This window comes from Vicugna pacos, chromosome 13 (assembly GCF_048564905.1).
Source record: "Vicugna pacos chromosome 13, VicPac4, whole genome shotgun sequence".
In the NCBI taxonomy this organism is placed as follows: Eukaryota; Metazoa; Chordata; class Mammalia; order Artiodactyla; family Camelidae; genus Vicugna; species Vicugna pacos.
This window is the reverse complement of record NC_132999.1, coordinates 44,901,483-44,916,298: the sequence shown is the minus strand read 5'-3', so window position 1 is coordinate 44,916,298 and position 14,816 is coordinate 44,901,483. Positions and strand designations below refer to the sequence as shown.

Sequence of the window (14,816 nt, the reverse complement as noted above, 5' to 3'; positions counted from 1 at the left end):
TCTCACCCTACCCCAGAAGACCACTCATTAAAAAGCACCACTAAAGGGACAACATTTATTCCTTTTCCAAATGTTACAGTAAAACCAGGTGGAAGAGAATGGTTTTAGCAGTTAGAAAAAAAAAAAAGTACAAATCTGGGGTTTGGCCATTAAAAGTTATTTACAACAATGGGAGGGGGAAAAAAAAGACAAGAAGTTGTTTCACATTACAGACCTCCCCCCCACCCCAAAGCTTAATACTTGCTTACCAAGTCAAAAAAGAGACACAGTTGATTCACAAGCTGGAGGTTTGAACTTGAGTAAGACATTTATAAAAACCTAGACAGGGGCAGTGTCCACCCCAGCCCAGGTGCCACTAGGCACAGCACAAAGAGACTAAAAACTCAACAGGGAAAGGCTGGACACACAGGGTTTGGGAGTGTAGGCACCCCCACATCTGGCTCAGGGATTTGGGGAGTAAACAAAACCTACTTGGAAAAGAACTGGGGAAGAAAACCAACAATTGCCTTTTGTAGGGGTAGGGACAGGGAAGGAGGTAGGGCCAGGGCAGGAGCATTTCACATCACTAACCTAACTTGGGAAACTGCAAGGGACCATCTTCAACTGGCCTTAAGAGGAAGACCAGCTGGATGATGGGAGAATCCACAGGAGGGAGAAGAGGAGTGGGAACGTGGCTAGGGGGCAACAGCCCCTTCCTTTCCGGGCACAGGAAGGCAGCCAGGGCACCAGGTCCAGGCAGTGACCTCACAAGGACAGCACAGTTTTTGCAGCTTAGAGATCACCCACCTGCCCCCACCCAGCTACTCATTCTGCTCACTTGCTTGTGTAGGGCCACTCTCCAGCCCCGAGGGAGTGGACGGCTCTGCGGCCTGGGGCCCTGCCTCTTCTTCTGTGTCTCCTCCCTTGGAGGCAGCGCTTGCCTCTGCCCCTTTGGCCTGGGGCTCCTGGCTCTCAGGGGTGGCAACAGCTTTCCCTTCCTGGGTAGTGCCTTCCTCGCTGCAGGCACCGATTTCCCCCTGCTCCTGCTCTTCCTCTGTGGGTGAGGAGGCAGACGAATCACCCCCACCCTCCTTCCGATTTCTCTTGAAGGACAGGCCACTCAATTTGAAAGGCTTCTTGAAAGAGAATTTCTTCTTCTTCTTGGGGGTCTCCTTGGGGGGGGCCTCCCCCTTGGCTTCAGCGCCCTGGCTAGGGGGTGCTGGCTCGATGGCATCGCCAGCGGCCCCGGCTGCCTCCTCTGTTCCGTTCACCGGGGGCGACTCCCCTTCACCTTTGGGGGATAAGTCTCCATTGCTTTTCACGTGGCCGTTCTCCTGCAGGGCGGAGGAGACAGCATTGAGGGCCGGGGCTCTGACACCCCTCCCCCAGCCCACCTCTGACCTCTTTCAGATAACGGGGTCCCGATTCATTCCGCCGCACCCCCAGAGCCTGGTAGCCGGCTCACCCCACGGCCGGCATCCCGTCAAACATCTCCCTCCTGCCCCGCACAGGCGCGCAGAGGCCGCGGCCGGCAGGAGGCGCTGGGGTCTTGGGGCCCCCACCCATCTCCCCTGGGGCGCGCTCTCTATTCGGCGCAGAACCGCCCGCGACCGCGGATCCCCGCGGGCGGGAGGGCGAGAAAGCCGTGCAGCCGATATTGGGCGGGAAGCCGCCCCGGGGCGCTGTTCCCCGCACCTGGACGGCCTATTTTCCCAGTCTCCTGCTTTGTGTAAACGGCCCCCCACCCACCTCAGGCTCTCCCTACACCGCGACTCCTCCCTAAAAAGAGACCGTGGGCTATTGAGGTCGGATCTGCAGGGGGAGTGCCTTCTCCTCCGGGCACCCGCCCCGCGGCCCCTGGGCGCCCCCTTGGCGCGGACCAGCAGCGCCTTTGTTCCCCGCGCGGCACTCGGGGCGGCTGGGGGGCAGCGCCGGGGGCCGGGGCCGGGAACAAAGAAGGCGGCGGGGCCCGACCGGCGCCCCCTCCCCGCCCCTCCCCTCGCTTCGCCCGCGGGGGCTGCGGCGCCGAGAACAAAGGGACCGGGCGGGGGAGGGGGCGCCGCGTGTCCCGGGCCGGACAAAGCGCGCGGCCCCGGCCCGGGGCCCTAGAAAGGGCGAGACGCGAGAGGAGGGGGCCGGCTCGGGCCATGCCGAGCGCACCCACCTGTCCGTTGGCCTTAGCGGGGGAAGCGCCTGCTGCCTCCTCGGCGGTCACGTCGCCCCGGGGAGCCTTGGAGCTCTGGCTGCCCATGGCGGGGGTTCTGCTGGGGGGCGCCCGGAGCCGCCCTGGGCTCGCGCCGCAGGGGATAGTTCGGTCGGGTGGGCCTGGTCGGCGGAGGGGTGGGGCTCTCGCCTGAGGGGGAGGGGTGTCGGGGGGAAACCAAGCTGCACCCCCGCTCGGCGCCCAACCCGCTTGCCGCGCCCGCCGCCGCTTCGCTCCGCGCCAGAATGCCGCCCGCCGCCCGCCGAGCCGCCTATATATATGCGCCCGGAGCTTGGGGCGGGGCCGGACATTTAAATGAGCGCCCAATCGAGGGGCGGAGGCGGGCTCAGGTCGCGGGCCCCACTTGCGCAGTGGGCGACGCTGGCGGTCTCGTCCCCCTAGCCCACACGGCTCCCAGGGGCAGGTGGTGTCCGGTGTGGGAAAGAGAAAGGCGGGTCCTTCCGCGAGCTAGGAGGAGGGGGGCTCCTAGAGGAAAGGGGAGGGAGCAATCATCCCCTCTTTTCTCACTGCCCACCTCCCAGGGTGGACGCGGGAGCTCCCGGAGTGGCTCCCATCACCTTGGTCCTGCGCTGGCAGCCCCCGTCATTCTCCTAGAACTCTTCGAAGGACTCACATGCCCAGACTCGTCAGCCGGCTGGTTCCGAGTTACACTCTAGAGAATGTGGTCATGGAAGCCGCAGGGCCGGAGCTGGGCTCTATGCCCCCTCAGGCCGACCTGTCGGAAGTCCCGCCCACGTGTCCGCCTGCCTGCCTGCCCTGTCCAGCCTGGGAGGTCTGGCCCGCCGCAGGGTCACTCTGTTCAGACTGGTGAGGCCCGTCCCTCATCCCTCTTCTTGGTCTCCAGGTGGCCTGTCAGACTAAGCCCCTACAGACAAGCTGTCACACTCCGTCCTTCCTGCCCTCAATTTGGACCTGTTACAAACTCCCATCTGGGGTGGTCTTGTGACCTTGAGAGGCTTCTCCATTCCCATTTGAAAGATGAGGAGCCTGAGGCTCAGGGACGTGAACATAACCAGTCTGACTTTGGTGCTCTCCCATCTGCTCCCCTACATCAGGACTCCCCTCAAGCAGGCAAAGGAAGCCCAAGACGGGGCTCAATAAACCTTAGAGCACCCAGTTCCTGAAGAGGAGGGCCCTTGGATAGTCCCTTGAAGACAGCCCCCAAGGTTGTCCAGCCTGGCCTTCAGCTCTGCCCAAGTGAGGGACCCTGGAGGCTGGGCAGGATGGCAGTGGCTGGAGACTCTCCAGCTGGAGTCTTCTACACTCCTCCTTGTCCTAGACCAGGGGGAACCCCAGAGTCCAGGCCAACCCCGGATGTATGCGTCCAACTGCCTGCCTGCCCTCAGCCCCCAGGAAGAAGGGGGTGGGGGGTGGAGGAAGCAAAGTATTGCAAAAGCAGGGCTGTGCCCTGGCCAGCTCAGCGTGTCTCTCCCTCATGCCCTCCCTCCAAGTAAAGCCTCCTGGGAGGCCTGAGGCTGTGAGGTGTGGAGACACCTCAGGGCCTGAGAAATCAGGAACTCCCACAGATCTGACCACATAGGGCCAGGGAGGGCTGAAGTGGCTTCTACATTCAGTACTCACTCCTGTAGCCTCCAACCCCAACACCACTCTGAGACTACAGAATGCTCTCAGCTTCATTGGCACCCCTCATTTTACAGACTGGAACACTGAGGTTCAGAAAGGGAAAGTGACATGTCCAAGGGCACACAGCAGATACCAGTAGCTGAGGGTGAGAGAGCATTTGGAGAGAACAGCTAAAAGGGGGTGGGGGCTGTAAGGAAAGCCTTGGAAGAACTCTCCATTGAGATCTGGGGCTGCCAGGTCAGAGTGGGAGGCAAGAGGAGCTAGCTTTTAGGACAGGGAGGGGCACCATGCCCCACTGCAGTTTACTGACAGGACAATGACTTCTCCATCCACTGCCACTCAGGGATGGACATCATGACCCGAGTCTCTGTCTCGGCCACAATAAGAAACCCACAATGCTGCCAGGCGCTGCCCGCACCGGCTGGCAGGGCTCAGATGGAGGGCGTGTGAGTCCTGGAGGGGTTGGAGTCAGAGGTTAAGAGCTGCTCCCAAGACTCCCATTGCCAGGCACTGCCCTGTGGGGATAAGAGGTAAATCACCCAGATGATCCCAGGAGGAGAGGAGCATCAGGGCTAAAGGACCCTGAGTCCCCAGAGCCCCAGAGGGAGCCTGGTTGTGGACCAGGGGGGGAACCCCTGCATCTCCCAGCAGACATCAAAGGAGGCTGGGGAGGGGGTGCTTGAGAGTTGCATCCCTCAGCAAATCCAGGCCCTAGCTGAACCCAGCTTCTGGAAGAGAGAAGAGGCTTAGGATGCTGCGGGGGTGAGTGGGGGTGGTTCAGCAGCCCCCACGGCCTCCTCCGTCCACACTGCGCTCCTTCCTCCCCAGCTGCTGCCAGCCTAGACAATGTGCCCATTGTTCTGTGTCTCCAGGGGCCTGTGTGCAACTGTGTGCGTCTGTTTCTCTCTGTGTGTGACTGTGTATTGCTCTGTATCTGTCTGTGTGTGAGAGAGACTTTGTGACCGTGCGCGTGTGTGTGTGACCAGGTGTGTAGTTTTGCGGTTGTGTGAGTCTGCGTCTTTGTTTGGCTATGTGTGTTCAGAGTGTGTGAGAGAGAGAGAGACGCTTGGTGACTCTCTGAGACTTTCTGGGTGTGTGCCTGTCTGTCCTTGAGATTGTGTTGGTGACTGTGTCTGACTGTGATTGGGTGTGTAGCTCTGAGTGTGCATGTAGCTGTGTGAAAGAGTATCTGAGAGTGTGGATGAGGGAGTGGCTACTTTGTGTTTGTGTGAGTGTCCCTGTGGGGGGCTGTGTGTGCCTCAGCAGGTCAGGACCTTTGAGATATGAGCTTTTGTCAAGACAGAGTGGCAGGGAAGGGAGGAGTGGGGAAGACAGGGGACTCTGGGATGGAAGGGAAGACTAGAAACCCCATGTTTTCACACATCTCTCATCTGTCTCAGTTATCTGGTAAAGGCTCAGACCTTAGTCCTGGCCTGAGATGCTCCCAGCCCCCATGGACAGAAGGAAATGGGACCCTGGGAGAGCACAGGGTGGGGCTGAAGGAGGAAGGAGAGCAGAAGAGAACGTTGCCCCATAAAGAAGGTTGTGGGGGCACTTTGAGGCCTCTGAGGAGGGCTCTGGGGTGGGGATCAGATTAGATGCTACGTGAGGCCTGAGTGGCAGTATCTTGCCAGAGATGGAGGATGGGCCTTCCTGGTTGGAGGGTGGGTGTGGGGAGGGCCCAGCATACACAAAAGCCGGGGGAGGGAAGAGACACCAGAGAATGGCTGGGTCCCAGTGGAGGCCTCAGGAATGGTGACTTGGCACACACATCCCAGTTCTCCTTCCGTGGAGCATCAGCTGGACCCAGAGACCTTATGCTAGCCCCAGGTCTGCCTCCGCCTGCTCTGTAACAGTAAGCCAGTCTTTTCTCCTCTTGGGCCTCAGTTTACTCATCTGCACAGCGACAGCTTGGCCTCTGTGATTCATACTCACAGAGAATGGAGTTCCTCCTTCTGTCCCTATGTGGCAGAGTGTCAGCTGTGAGTCACACAGGGCCCCTGCCCTCAGGGGTTTCCCATCCAGGGAGACTGGCAATGCCTTACCTAAGGAAGAAAGAGCCAGAGCCAGGTCAGATGAGGGGCCTGTGGGCTGCAAGGAGGAGGGGCCTGTGGGTGGGCTGGGGGATGGAGGAAGAACTTAGAGCATCACAAAGGGGAACAGCAAATGGTTTGCGTGAGGGTAGGGATGGAGGCAGAGGCCGAGTCTGGAGCAAGGTTTAAGGGACAGGACCCTAGGGTATGGTGACTGGCTGGGTGCAGGGATGGGGTGGGGAAGTGGGAGTGATGATGCTGTTGCCCACATTTCTGTGTTGGGTGACAGCTGGTAAGATGGACCCATGACTGAGATAGGGCATCGGAGGAAAAACAAACTTGGGAGCGAGTTGCTTGATCTAGCCTTGTTGAGTTGAGTCTGAGGCGCCCAGGGAACATCTCGGGAGACATCCAGGAGGCAGCCTGAAGTCTATATGCTTCAGCACATAGACATGTGATCGTGTTTCCTGAGCCCAAGGCCAGGACTCCAAGGCCAGGGTCTGGCTAATGACCTTACAGGGACAATAGACAGAAGGTTTTAAGTCAGAACTGACCCCAGGAAATCTGGGTCTCTGTTTGTTGCTAGGAAGAGGGTAACTGAAGCCAAGCAGTACATGAGGTCATCCAGGAAGTTCTAGGGGGCAGTGGGAGCTCTGCCACTGCAGGGGTTGTGGGGGGCAGGCAGCAGGAGAGGGCCCCCAGGAAGGGAGCCAGCAGAGATGGGGAGGAAGAACCCTAGAGGACAGAATCATGGGGATCCTTGACTATGGGGGAGGGGGAGAGTTTTAAAAAGGTAAGAATGACCAATAGTAGTAATAATCATAGCTGCTAGCACTGATCACGTGCCCACTGTACGCCAAGCCCTGTGCCAACTGCTTTCCATACGTTACCTCGTGACCTAGTGAGATGTGTACCATCATTGTTCCCCTTTACAGAGGAGGAAACTGAAGCCCAGTGAGGTGGCGTGTCTGCGTGAGCAGAAGATGACGAGGAGGTCAGGACTAAAAGAAAGCAGTTTTCGGGACCTCTGAGGAGCAGGGCCATGCTAGGCTCTGGAGGCCTCCAAGAAGGGTTCTGATGCTCCAGGTCTGGGAGGAGCAGTTAGGGATGTCGGCAGGGAGACACAAAACAGCTGCAGGCCCAGGAGCCCTGGGACTTGACTCCCCAGCACCCTGGGAAAACTGGGTTATGGCTTAGTTGTCAGCAGGACCCAGGTCTGCAGCCTCTCTGCCAGTCCTGGGCCTTGAACCTGGGTCTGGATACTGGAGCACCTCAGGGGCCCTTTCCTGGGACCCAGCATCCAACCAGTCACATCACAAAAAACAAGGGATTCTGAAAGTTCCCTTCAGAATTTTAGGCCACCCAGATCTTTTATTTCTTCCTTTCCCCTCCTCTTCCTCTCATCTCTGGGGTGTGTGTGTGTGTGTGTGTGTGTGTGTGTGTGTGTGTGTGTGTGTGTGTGTCGTGTGTGGGTGGTGTGGTGGGGATAGAGGCAGAGGCTGAGTCTGGAGCAAGGTTTGGGTTGTGTACACTGGACAGGGCCCAGCCACTATCTAATAGAACAGTTTCTTTGAGGCTCAATTTCTCCAATAGCTAAGAGGTTTGTGTGTAATCCCAGCTCGCCTGCCCATCTCCCCCAGGCTCAGTGAGGTCACCAGAAATTCAACCCAGTTGTTCTGGGCTGCCTCAGCCTCTCCCTTACCCCCGCCCCACCCTCCCTTCCTCCCAACTTTCAGTTTCTTTTCAGATCCTGGATGCCTTTGGGGAAGGCACCCAGGAGGTGGCCAGACCCATGGAATGTGGATTGCTAACAACTTTCCAACCAAAATCCCCCATCCAGGGGAAGTCCCTTTAAAAGGGAAACTGAAACTCTCTCCTAGTCCCGTTCAGGTCCCCCTCTCCACACTGCTCAGATCTTGCCCCATGACCTCTCCCATTCAGCCTCTTCCTTCAAATGATCTGGAGCCACACTACTGCTCCCTTCCAGCTTTGTGACCCTGGACAAGTCCCTTCCCCTGACAAGTCCTGCAGTGCCCACCCTGTAAAATGAGGACACCGGGTGCCACTTGGGGTTGTGGCAAGGGTTCCGTGAGGCATCGCTGTGCTGAGGCAGTCTTCATTGTGCAGAGCTGGCCCCATCACATCCTAGCTCTGTGGCTTTTGGTCCTTCTGAGCCTCAGTATCCTCATCTGTAAAACAGGAACGATGATCGCCTATTTCTTAGGTTTACTGTGAGATAAACAACCTACTGCCATGATGTCAAGCCCCGAGGCACAGAGCACATGGGAATATTCAACAGTGGTCCTAAATGCGGTTACATGAAATGCTGGGGGAGAGCCTGACATAGACTTGTGCCCATTCCCTTCCCTCCTCTTCCCTTCCTGCCCTAAGGCGAGGAGGTGGGAATCTGGGACCCTGGGATAACCAAGTATCCCCTCCATCAACTTTCTTCTGGGACAGGTGAGGAAGGGACTGATCTAAGGACGCTGAAGTGTTCAAGGGGAAATTTATTTGGGTCAATCAATCCCTTAAATGGTAAAGGAATCTGTCTCTCCCTAGAACCCTGAGGATTTTCTCCCCTCTCTCTCACCCCTCAGAAGTTTCCCGTTGAGGCCTTCTTTTAGTGACTTTTTCCAGAAAAGATATACTCTGGACCCTCTTCCAACACACACATCATCTGTCTGTCCCCTCCCAGCTCTGCCCCACATTCTCCTTCCTGCCTGTGTGACAGGGAGGCTTTACATCTCGGGGGACCAGCCCATGATGCTCCAGGTTGTGCCTCAAAGAGATTGGGCTCCCAGCCTCACTTCCCTTACATCCCTCCTCTTTCTCTTTGGCCCACGGAACTTCAACTCTCCCAGCCATCTGATTCCTCAGAGTGCTGAGCTTCTCCCACCTCAGGGCCTTTGAACAGGCTGTTTCATCCACTTAGCATGCCTCTCTCCACTTCTCTGCTTGTCAGATTTCTAAATCTCTTAAAACCCAGATCAAACCACTCCCGAGGACTTTTCAGATTCCCCAGGAGGAAAGGAGGGCTTTCCCACACCTGATCCACACCTCTGGGCTTAGGGTTCCCACTAGTCAGTCGCCCAAACCAGGAACCTGGGCTGCATCACCAGGCCACCCACCTCGGCTCATTATCCCCTTGTCTCCCCCTCCCAATCTGCCCTTCTCACCTGGACCTAGGCTGTTTCATCAGCTTCTCACTGTCTCTCTGTACAAGTCCAGCCATTCTCCTCTGTGTCGGGGTCACTTTCAACAGAGGGTGCTCAATACATACCTGTTAACTGGGGGAGTAAATGAGTGAAGGAATGAATGAAAGAGTGAAAGAAATGTAGCATCAAACATATTCCCCTGGCTTTAACCCTTCCCATGACTCCCTACTGTCCTCAGGACAGTCTGCACCTTACATGTGAGGTTTCCACTGTCTGATCCCCATAGCACACTCTGGGCTATCCGCCAAGCCATAACCCCGTTCTCCTTCCTGCACTTACACAGGCTGTCCCTCTGACTAGATTGTCCCTCTTCCCTGCTACGCAGCAGAGAAACAAGATGGGTTGTTGAAATAGTCCAGGCAAGGATGATGGGGACTTCTGCTAAAGAGTGAGGGAGAGTCAGCCAACACCAACATGTCCTGAGCTAGGGACTATTCCCAGTGCCAGGGACTGTGAATGTGCCCTTGAAGTTGAAGTTTTAGGTGCCTGTGAGAGTCCTCGTGGGGACATCAGGCTGGCAGTTAATGGATCTATGAGCCTGGACTTCAGAGGAGAACTTGGAGGTGTCTCAAATTGGAAGCCACAGGACTGGATGGGATCCACTGAGAGGAACAGCTCAAGAAGACAGCACCGGGAGCACTCCGACATTTAGACTCTGGATGGGGACCCAGCAGGGGGATTTAGCTGATGGGCAGAGAGAAAGGAAGAGAACCGGGAGCAGGGGAATCCTGAAGGCTGAGGGAGGAGATGGCATCCAGAAGGAATGAGTGATCCACCATGTCAAATGCTCCTGAAGGTGGAAGAAGACACAGAAGTAAAGGAGGGGCTCAGGGGGCAGAAGTGACAGGTCTTAGCAAAGGACTAAGGATGTTGGAAATGAGGAGGAAGGACCAAGGATGGGGCCCGAGGGTATGGCTTGGGCAAATGGGTGAAAGGAGGGGCAAAGAGGAGGAGCAGCGGGTCTCCATGGAAACAGAGAGGTCAACTTTGGACAGGTTGACTTGAGGTGTCTTTGGGGTGTCATCAGGATCTGTGGGTCTGGAATGAAATCTGTGCTGGAGAGAAAAAGAGAAGATCTGTGTGTGTGTGTCTGCCTGTCTGTCTCTCCTCCATCCTTTTCTATTTGTATCTACAAAAGCGTCTATAAGCTGACCATGAAGAAATCTCTGTCTCCAGCCCAGATCTGTCCAAAACTCCGGCTGCCCTTGGAGATCACCCTGGATGTCCCACAGGGATCTACAAAACATAGAGAAACAAAACAGGCTCAGGACACGGATTAGAAAGGACAGAGTTGGAGGTAAGATAAACCAGGAAAGAGTCGATAGGACCGGTCCAGACAACGGGGTAAGTGGCCTGAACCAGGCAAGGGCAGAGAGCAGAGGGGGAGATGAAGTGCAGACATTCAGAATGTGGAGAGCACCAGAGGTGGGAATGAAGTTCCATGTGGATGGAGAGTGGGGCTAGAGGAGGAACGGAGACAGCTCTAGGGGTCCACTGGGTGTGGGGAGCTGGGGTGGCTGTCATGCAGTTAACTGTTTATGTGACTGAGACCCCTAAAAAAAGGCAGAGGATGGGTCATAAGTGGGTCTTCAGGGGTGGGGGAGGGAGCTGCTGTGGACCACTGAGTGGATGAGTCTGGGTAGTGGCCCAAAGACTCCTTCCTCTAGCCATCAGCTCCCTCTGCCTGACCTCTGCAGGGAGGTTTGCATGAAATCACTCCTCAGAGTGGGCCTCCGTCCCAGTTAGGACCTGCGAGAGTGTGTAGGGGGAACACGGGAACACAGGGACAGGTGCCCAGGGCCTTGGGCCTAGTTGAGGGCCAGAGACCACTCGCTCACCAGAGCGGATTCTGAGACCTCCGGAGGGCTCTAGGCCAGGAGATGCCATGATGGGGCCATGTCCCTCCCTTGCTTTAAACCTGTCCATGGCTCCCTGCTTCCTCCTGGAGAACCTAACCCCTTGTTCTGGCCTTCAAGGTCTTTGAAGCTCCAGGCCCAGCTGGCCTCATTTTAGGCAGAGCCCACCTGGCCACCAGTCTCATGATTCGCTCAGTGGGATGCCCAGACCACTTCAGCCTGCAAACCACCAAACCTTTCTCCATGCTGCCAACTCTGCTTGGATTGCTACTCCCCGTGTATGTCTACCAAGGGCCTACCCACCTGTCAAGATTCAGCTCAAGGAACTTCTAAGGGCTTTCCTGACCTTCCAGAAGACTGATTGTGTCCCAGTGTCCCCCTCCTGTGGCACTTTACTGAGCTGGTGGATGTCTCTACCTTTCTACGGCACTGTGAGAGCCTGGGGAGCGGAGCAAGTGGGGTTCATCCAGTCTAGCCCATGGGGGTTTGTGGGTGCAATGGGATGGTCAGGGGTGGCTGCGGAGGCCCTCCCAGCCCTGTGGGTTCAGTCTAAGTGTGTGTGACTGGGGAGAATAGAGACCTCAATCACCCCCTGAAGTAGGGAGAGCCAGAAATCGGCGAAAGCAGCTTTATTTGCGCAGTGAAGGGCAGAAACACAGAGACCCCAGGAGAGAGGGCAAAGGTGGACAATCTTCACCCACAGAGAGGGGACATGGGACTGTGCAGTGCTCCCAGGCTGTCTTCCTGCTCATCCTGGCTTGGCACAAGTCGGCCTCAGGACCATCATGCAATGAACCTGAGGCCTGCCTCCCCAAATCCCTGGAAAAACAGACGTTGGTGACACTCCTCTGAAACCCAGGGCACAGGGTGTGGAGCTGGGCATGCCACACTGCCTGGGCTCATGTGCAGCTCAGCTGTGAAGCCGCTGGGTGTTCTCGGGCGAGTCATTTAATGGCTCTGAGCCTATCCCCTTATCTGAGGATAATGGGAATAACAATGATACATCATAGGGTTGTGATGAGGCAGCAAAATTTTAGCATAGTACCTGGCTGAGAGGAAACATGCAATAAATATTACCTGTTATAATTATTACTATTTTATCGAGAGACCTGAGTTCTGGTCCCAGTTCTGCCACGTTTTCCTCTCTGGATCTGCCTGAGTGTCTATCTATAAAATGGGATGCTGAAGGATTAAATGAAACAATGGATGTGGCAGAGGCTTCTAATATGAGTGATCATCTCTGCCCCTCTGAGGTTCACCTCCCTGGGGCTGCAGAGGGGTGGTCAACTCCACTCTTTCAGGTCCTTACTTGGGTTCTCTGTCCAAGCAGGATCTGCTGCCTCAGAGACATTCCATCTCCTCCCCTCTGCCCATGAGGCTGAATGAGAGGAAAGGGCTGCGGTTGCCCCAGCAGGGACTGTGGTTACACAGGACGAAGGACTTCCTTCCGGGCCGCAGGATGCTATCCTGGGAAGGAGCCAGAGATCGTGGGACTGAGGCCACTGTGGGGAGGGGTTGCTTCCAGGGGAATGGCCAGACCAGGCTGGTTGGGTCAGAGTGGGTCAGTGGAGTGACTCAGCTCAGAAGTGACCTCACTTCCAGAGACCCTGGAGAGGCCCTGTTTAAACCAGCCTACAGCTCCCAAAATCACAGAGACAATAGACAGGAACAGAGACATGGCCAAAGGGATACTCCAGGAGAGACATCCAGAGGCAAAGGGCCACCATTAGACATATGCTGTTCCCTCCACACACAACACTCTTCTCAGGGTCTGGAGTGGCTGACCTCTCATCCTTTTAAGTCTTGATTGAGAGATACCTCCTCAGCCAGGAACTCCTGGCCATGCATTCATGCAATCTTTAGTAAGCCCCAGTTATGAGTCAGGCACTGTTTTAGATCTGTGAGTAAAACGAAGTGCCTGCCCACTCCATAAAAAATAGCACCTGGCCCACCTTGTTCTTCCCAAACACAGCATCCTGTTTATCTTGGACCTCTCTTTATTGTCTCCCCAACCAGAATGTAAGCTCCATGAGGACAGAGACTTCAACTGTTCCTTTCAGCAATGTAAAGTCAGTGACTTAGAGTACAAACCTGGCACAACCCACTAAAGTATTTGATAAGTATTTGTTGAATAAATAAATAGATACAGAGACCAGGGATAAACAGACACACAGAGAAACAGAGCCATGCTCAGAGGTGATGCAGAAGACATTCAGAGATGTCCCAAAATGTGAAGCTAACACAGACACACACAGTATGATCACAGGATGATGGTCAGGACAGTGCCTCTTAGGCAGACCCTTTCCCTTAGGTCATTTAGCTTGGTCACCAGGCCTGGGGCTGGGGTCACCCCTTTCCTGGCACTGACCCAGTTGGTGCCCGAGGGCATAACCTATTCTGGTTCCCACACTCCTTGTACTGGGCACAACGCTGGCATTACTCTTGAGGTGCCCTCTTTGGAACTCTATTTTACTTCTTTGGGTCTCTTTTGATGAACAGAAATTTTAATATAGTCCAATCTGTCAATTAAAAAAAATGTGGTGGTTTGAGAATGGTGGGAATGAATAACCCGAAGAAACTCACACGTAGGCCTGCGGGGCCTCTCACTGCTCAACCCCTCCTAGTCCTCGACCTTGGAAGTCAGGGCGGACGGACCTCGTGCTCAGCCCTTGCCCTTCTCCCCGCCCCATTCCTCCGTTAGGCCCCGCCTCTAGGCCCGCCCCGCCGAGGTAGCGCCCTCTTCGCCCCGCCCCTCACCGGCTCTCACGGGCGCAGGGGAACTAGATGTCTCTTCCTCTTAACCAGGTATTGGTAGTTAATATTCTCCACCGGTGCTTTCACCTGGAGGGAGGGAAAGTTAGGCCGACAGTATGAGAGTAAGGCTCCCAGTTCCCTCTGCGTCTACTCCCACGCCGCCTAGCCCCGCCTCCTTCTTCCGTGCTCAGCCGCTTCAGGCCCCGCCCTTCCCAGTCAGTTCCGTCCCCTCCTCCCGCTCCCAGGCACCGTCAAGCCCAGCCTATCCAACCTCTGACCAGTCCTCGGCTCTGGGGATCCGCACCTTCCCACAGACCTCGCCCCCTACCATAGGCCTCGCCCCTCTCTTTTCAAGGCCTTTGCCCCGCCCCGCGCGCTCACGTGAAGCGCGGGCGCGCGCCGTAGCAGCTGGGCCCTCGTGCGGAGGGCACGTCCGTCAGCCCGGTGGTCCCTGAGCAGCAGCAGGTTGTGCGCAGGCCAGCGCCAGGCACCGCCCGGCGGGCGGTGGTGCTGCGGGCTCAGCCAGTAATCGCCCACTCAGCGGGCGCCGGACGCCGGCAAGGCTGGGCCCCGACAGTCGAAGAAACACAGTTACCGGTCCAGGCGGTGTGGGGGCGTGGCCCGGGGGCTCTTGCCGGGGAGACCGGGCAGCGGTCACCCCCAGAGGCACGACGGGCGGGGAGGAGGCGGCCGCCTGGGGTCATACGCAGCGGGGCGAGGCCCGGAATCACTCTTGGCCGACTTAGAAGGACGGGGAGAGGAATTGGAGGCCTCTGTCGGGGCCTTCCCAAGAATCTGGGCTTCTCCTCCCCTCTGAGCTGCGAGACCTGGGCTCTTCATCCCGCCGGCGCCCTCCCCCCAGGTCCCCTCACCAGGACAGTAGAAAATTCACCACCAAGTGGGCAGTTTCAGTGAATAGCATGGTGTCCAGTAGGCCTGGCCCGGCTTCAACCTCTTTAATAACTGCCCGGGCGTGGAGGGGGAGGCCTGAAAGCCCATAGTCCCCTCGGGCCCCGCTTTTTTTTAGCAGGAGGAGTCAGCTGGCAGAGGGGTGGGGGTGGGGCAGCGCCAGACCCTTGGGCGAGGTCTAGTTCGTGGTCGGTCTTCACCAGCCGCTTCAGTGGGAAGGCACTGGTCACCAGTGTTTGGAGGATCCCCTGAGACCTTACCG

General features: G+C 56.8%; 1 protein-coding gene and 1 long non-coding RNA gene across 2 annotated transcripts; both read right to left on the bottom strand.

Moving 5' to 3' along the window:
- Positions 1 to 41: 41 nt before the first annotated feature.
- On the bottom strand, positions 42 to 2,438 carry MARCKSL1 (MARCKS like 1). Its single transcript, XM_072974874.1, has 2 exons — positions 2,144 to 2,438; positions 42 to 1,313 (listed from the first exon to the last, which is right to left on the bottom strand). Exons 1-2 carry the CDS (start codon positions 2,228 to 2,230, stop codon positions 801 to 803), a joined length of 600 nt encoding a protein of 199 aa, XP_072830975.1. The 5' UTR covers positions 2,231 to 2,438; the 3' UTR covers positions 42 to 800.
- Positions 2,439 to 4,316: 1,878 nt separating this feature from the next.
- Positions 4,317 to 13,988, bottom strand: LOC116282963 (uncharacterized). The gene is made up of 5 exons (XR_012079337.1): positions 13,917 to 13,988; positions 13,649 to 13,732; positions 10,189 to 10,271; positions 8,997 to 9,107; positions 4,317 to 8,009 (listed from the first exon to the last, which is right to left on the bottom strand). It is a non-coding gene; the product is annotated as an uncharacterized lncRNA (long non-coding RNA).
- Between the last annotated feature and the right edge of the window lie 828 nt (positions 13,989 to 14,816).

Excerpts from the sequence above, each read along its gene's own strand:
- MARCKSL1 (XM_072974874.1), bottom strand. The coding sequence starts at position 2,230 with ATGGGCAGCCAGAGCTCCAAGGCTCCCCGGGGCGACGTGACCGCCGAG. Across the intron at positions 1,314-2,143 it reads CCGCTAAGGCCAACGGACAG|GAGAACGGCCACGTGAAAAG; the intron begins GTGGGTGCGCTC and ends TCCGCCCTGCAG.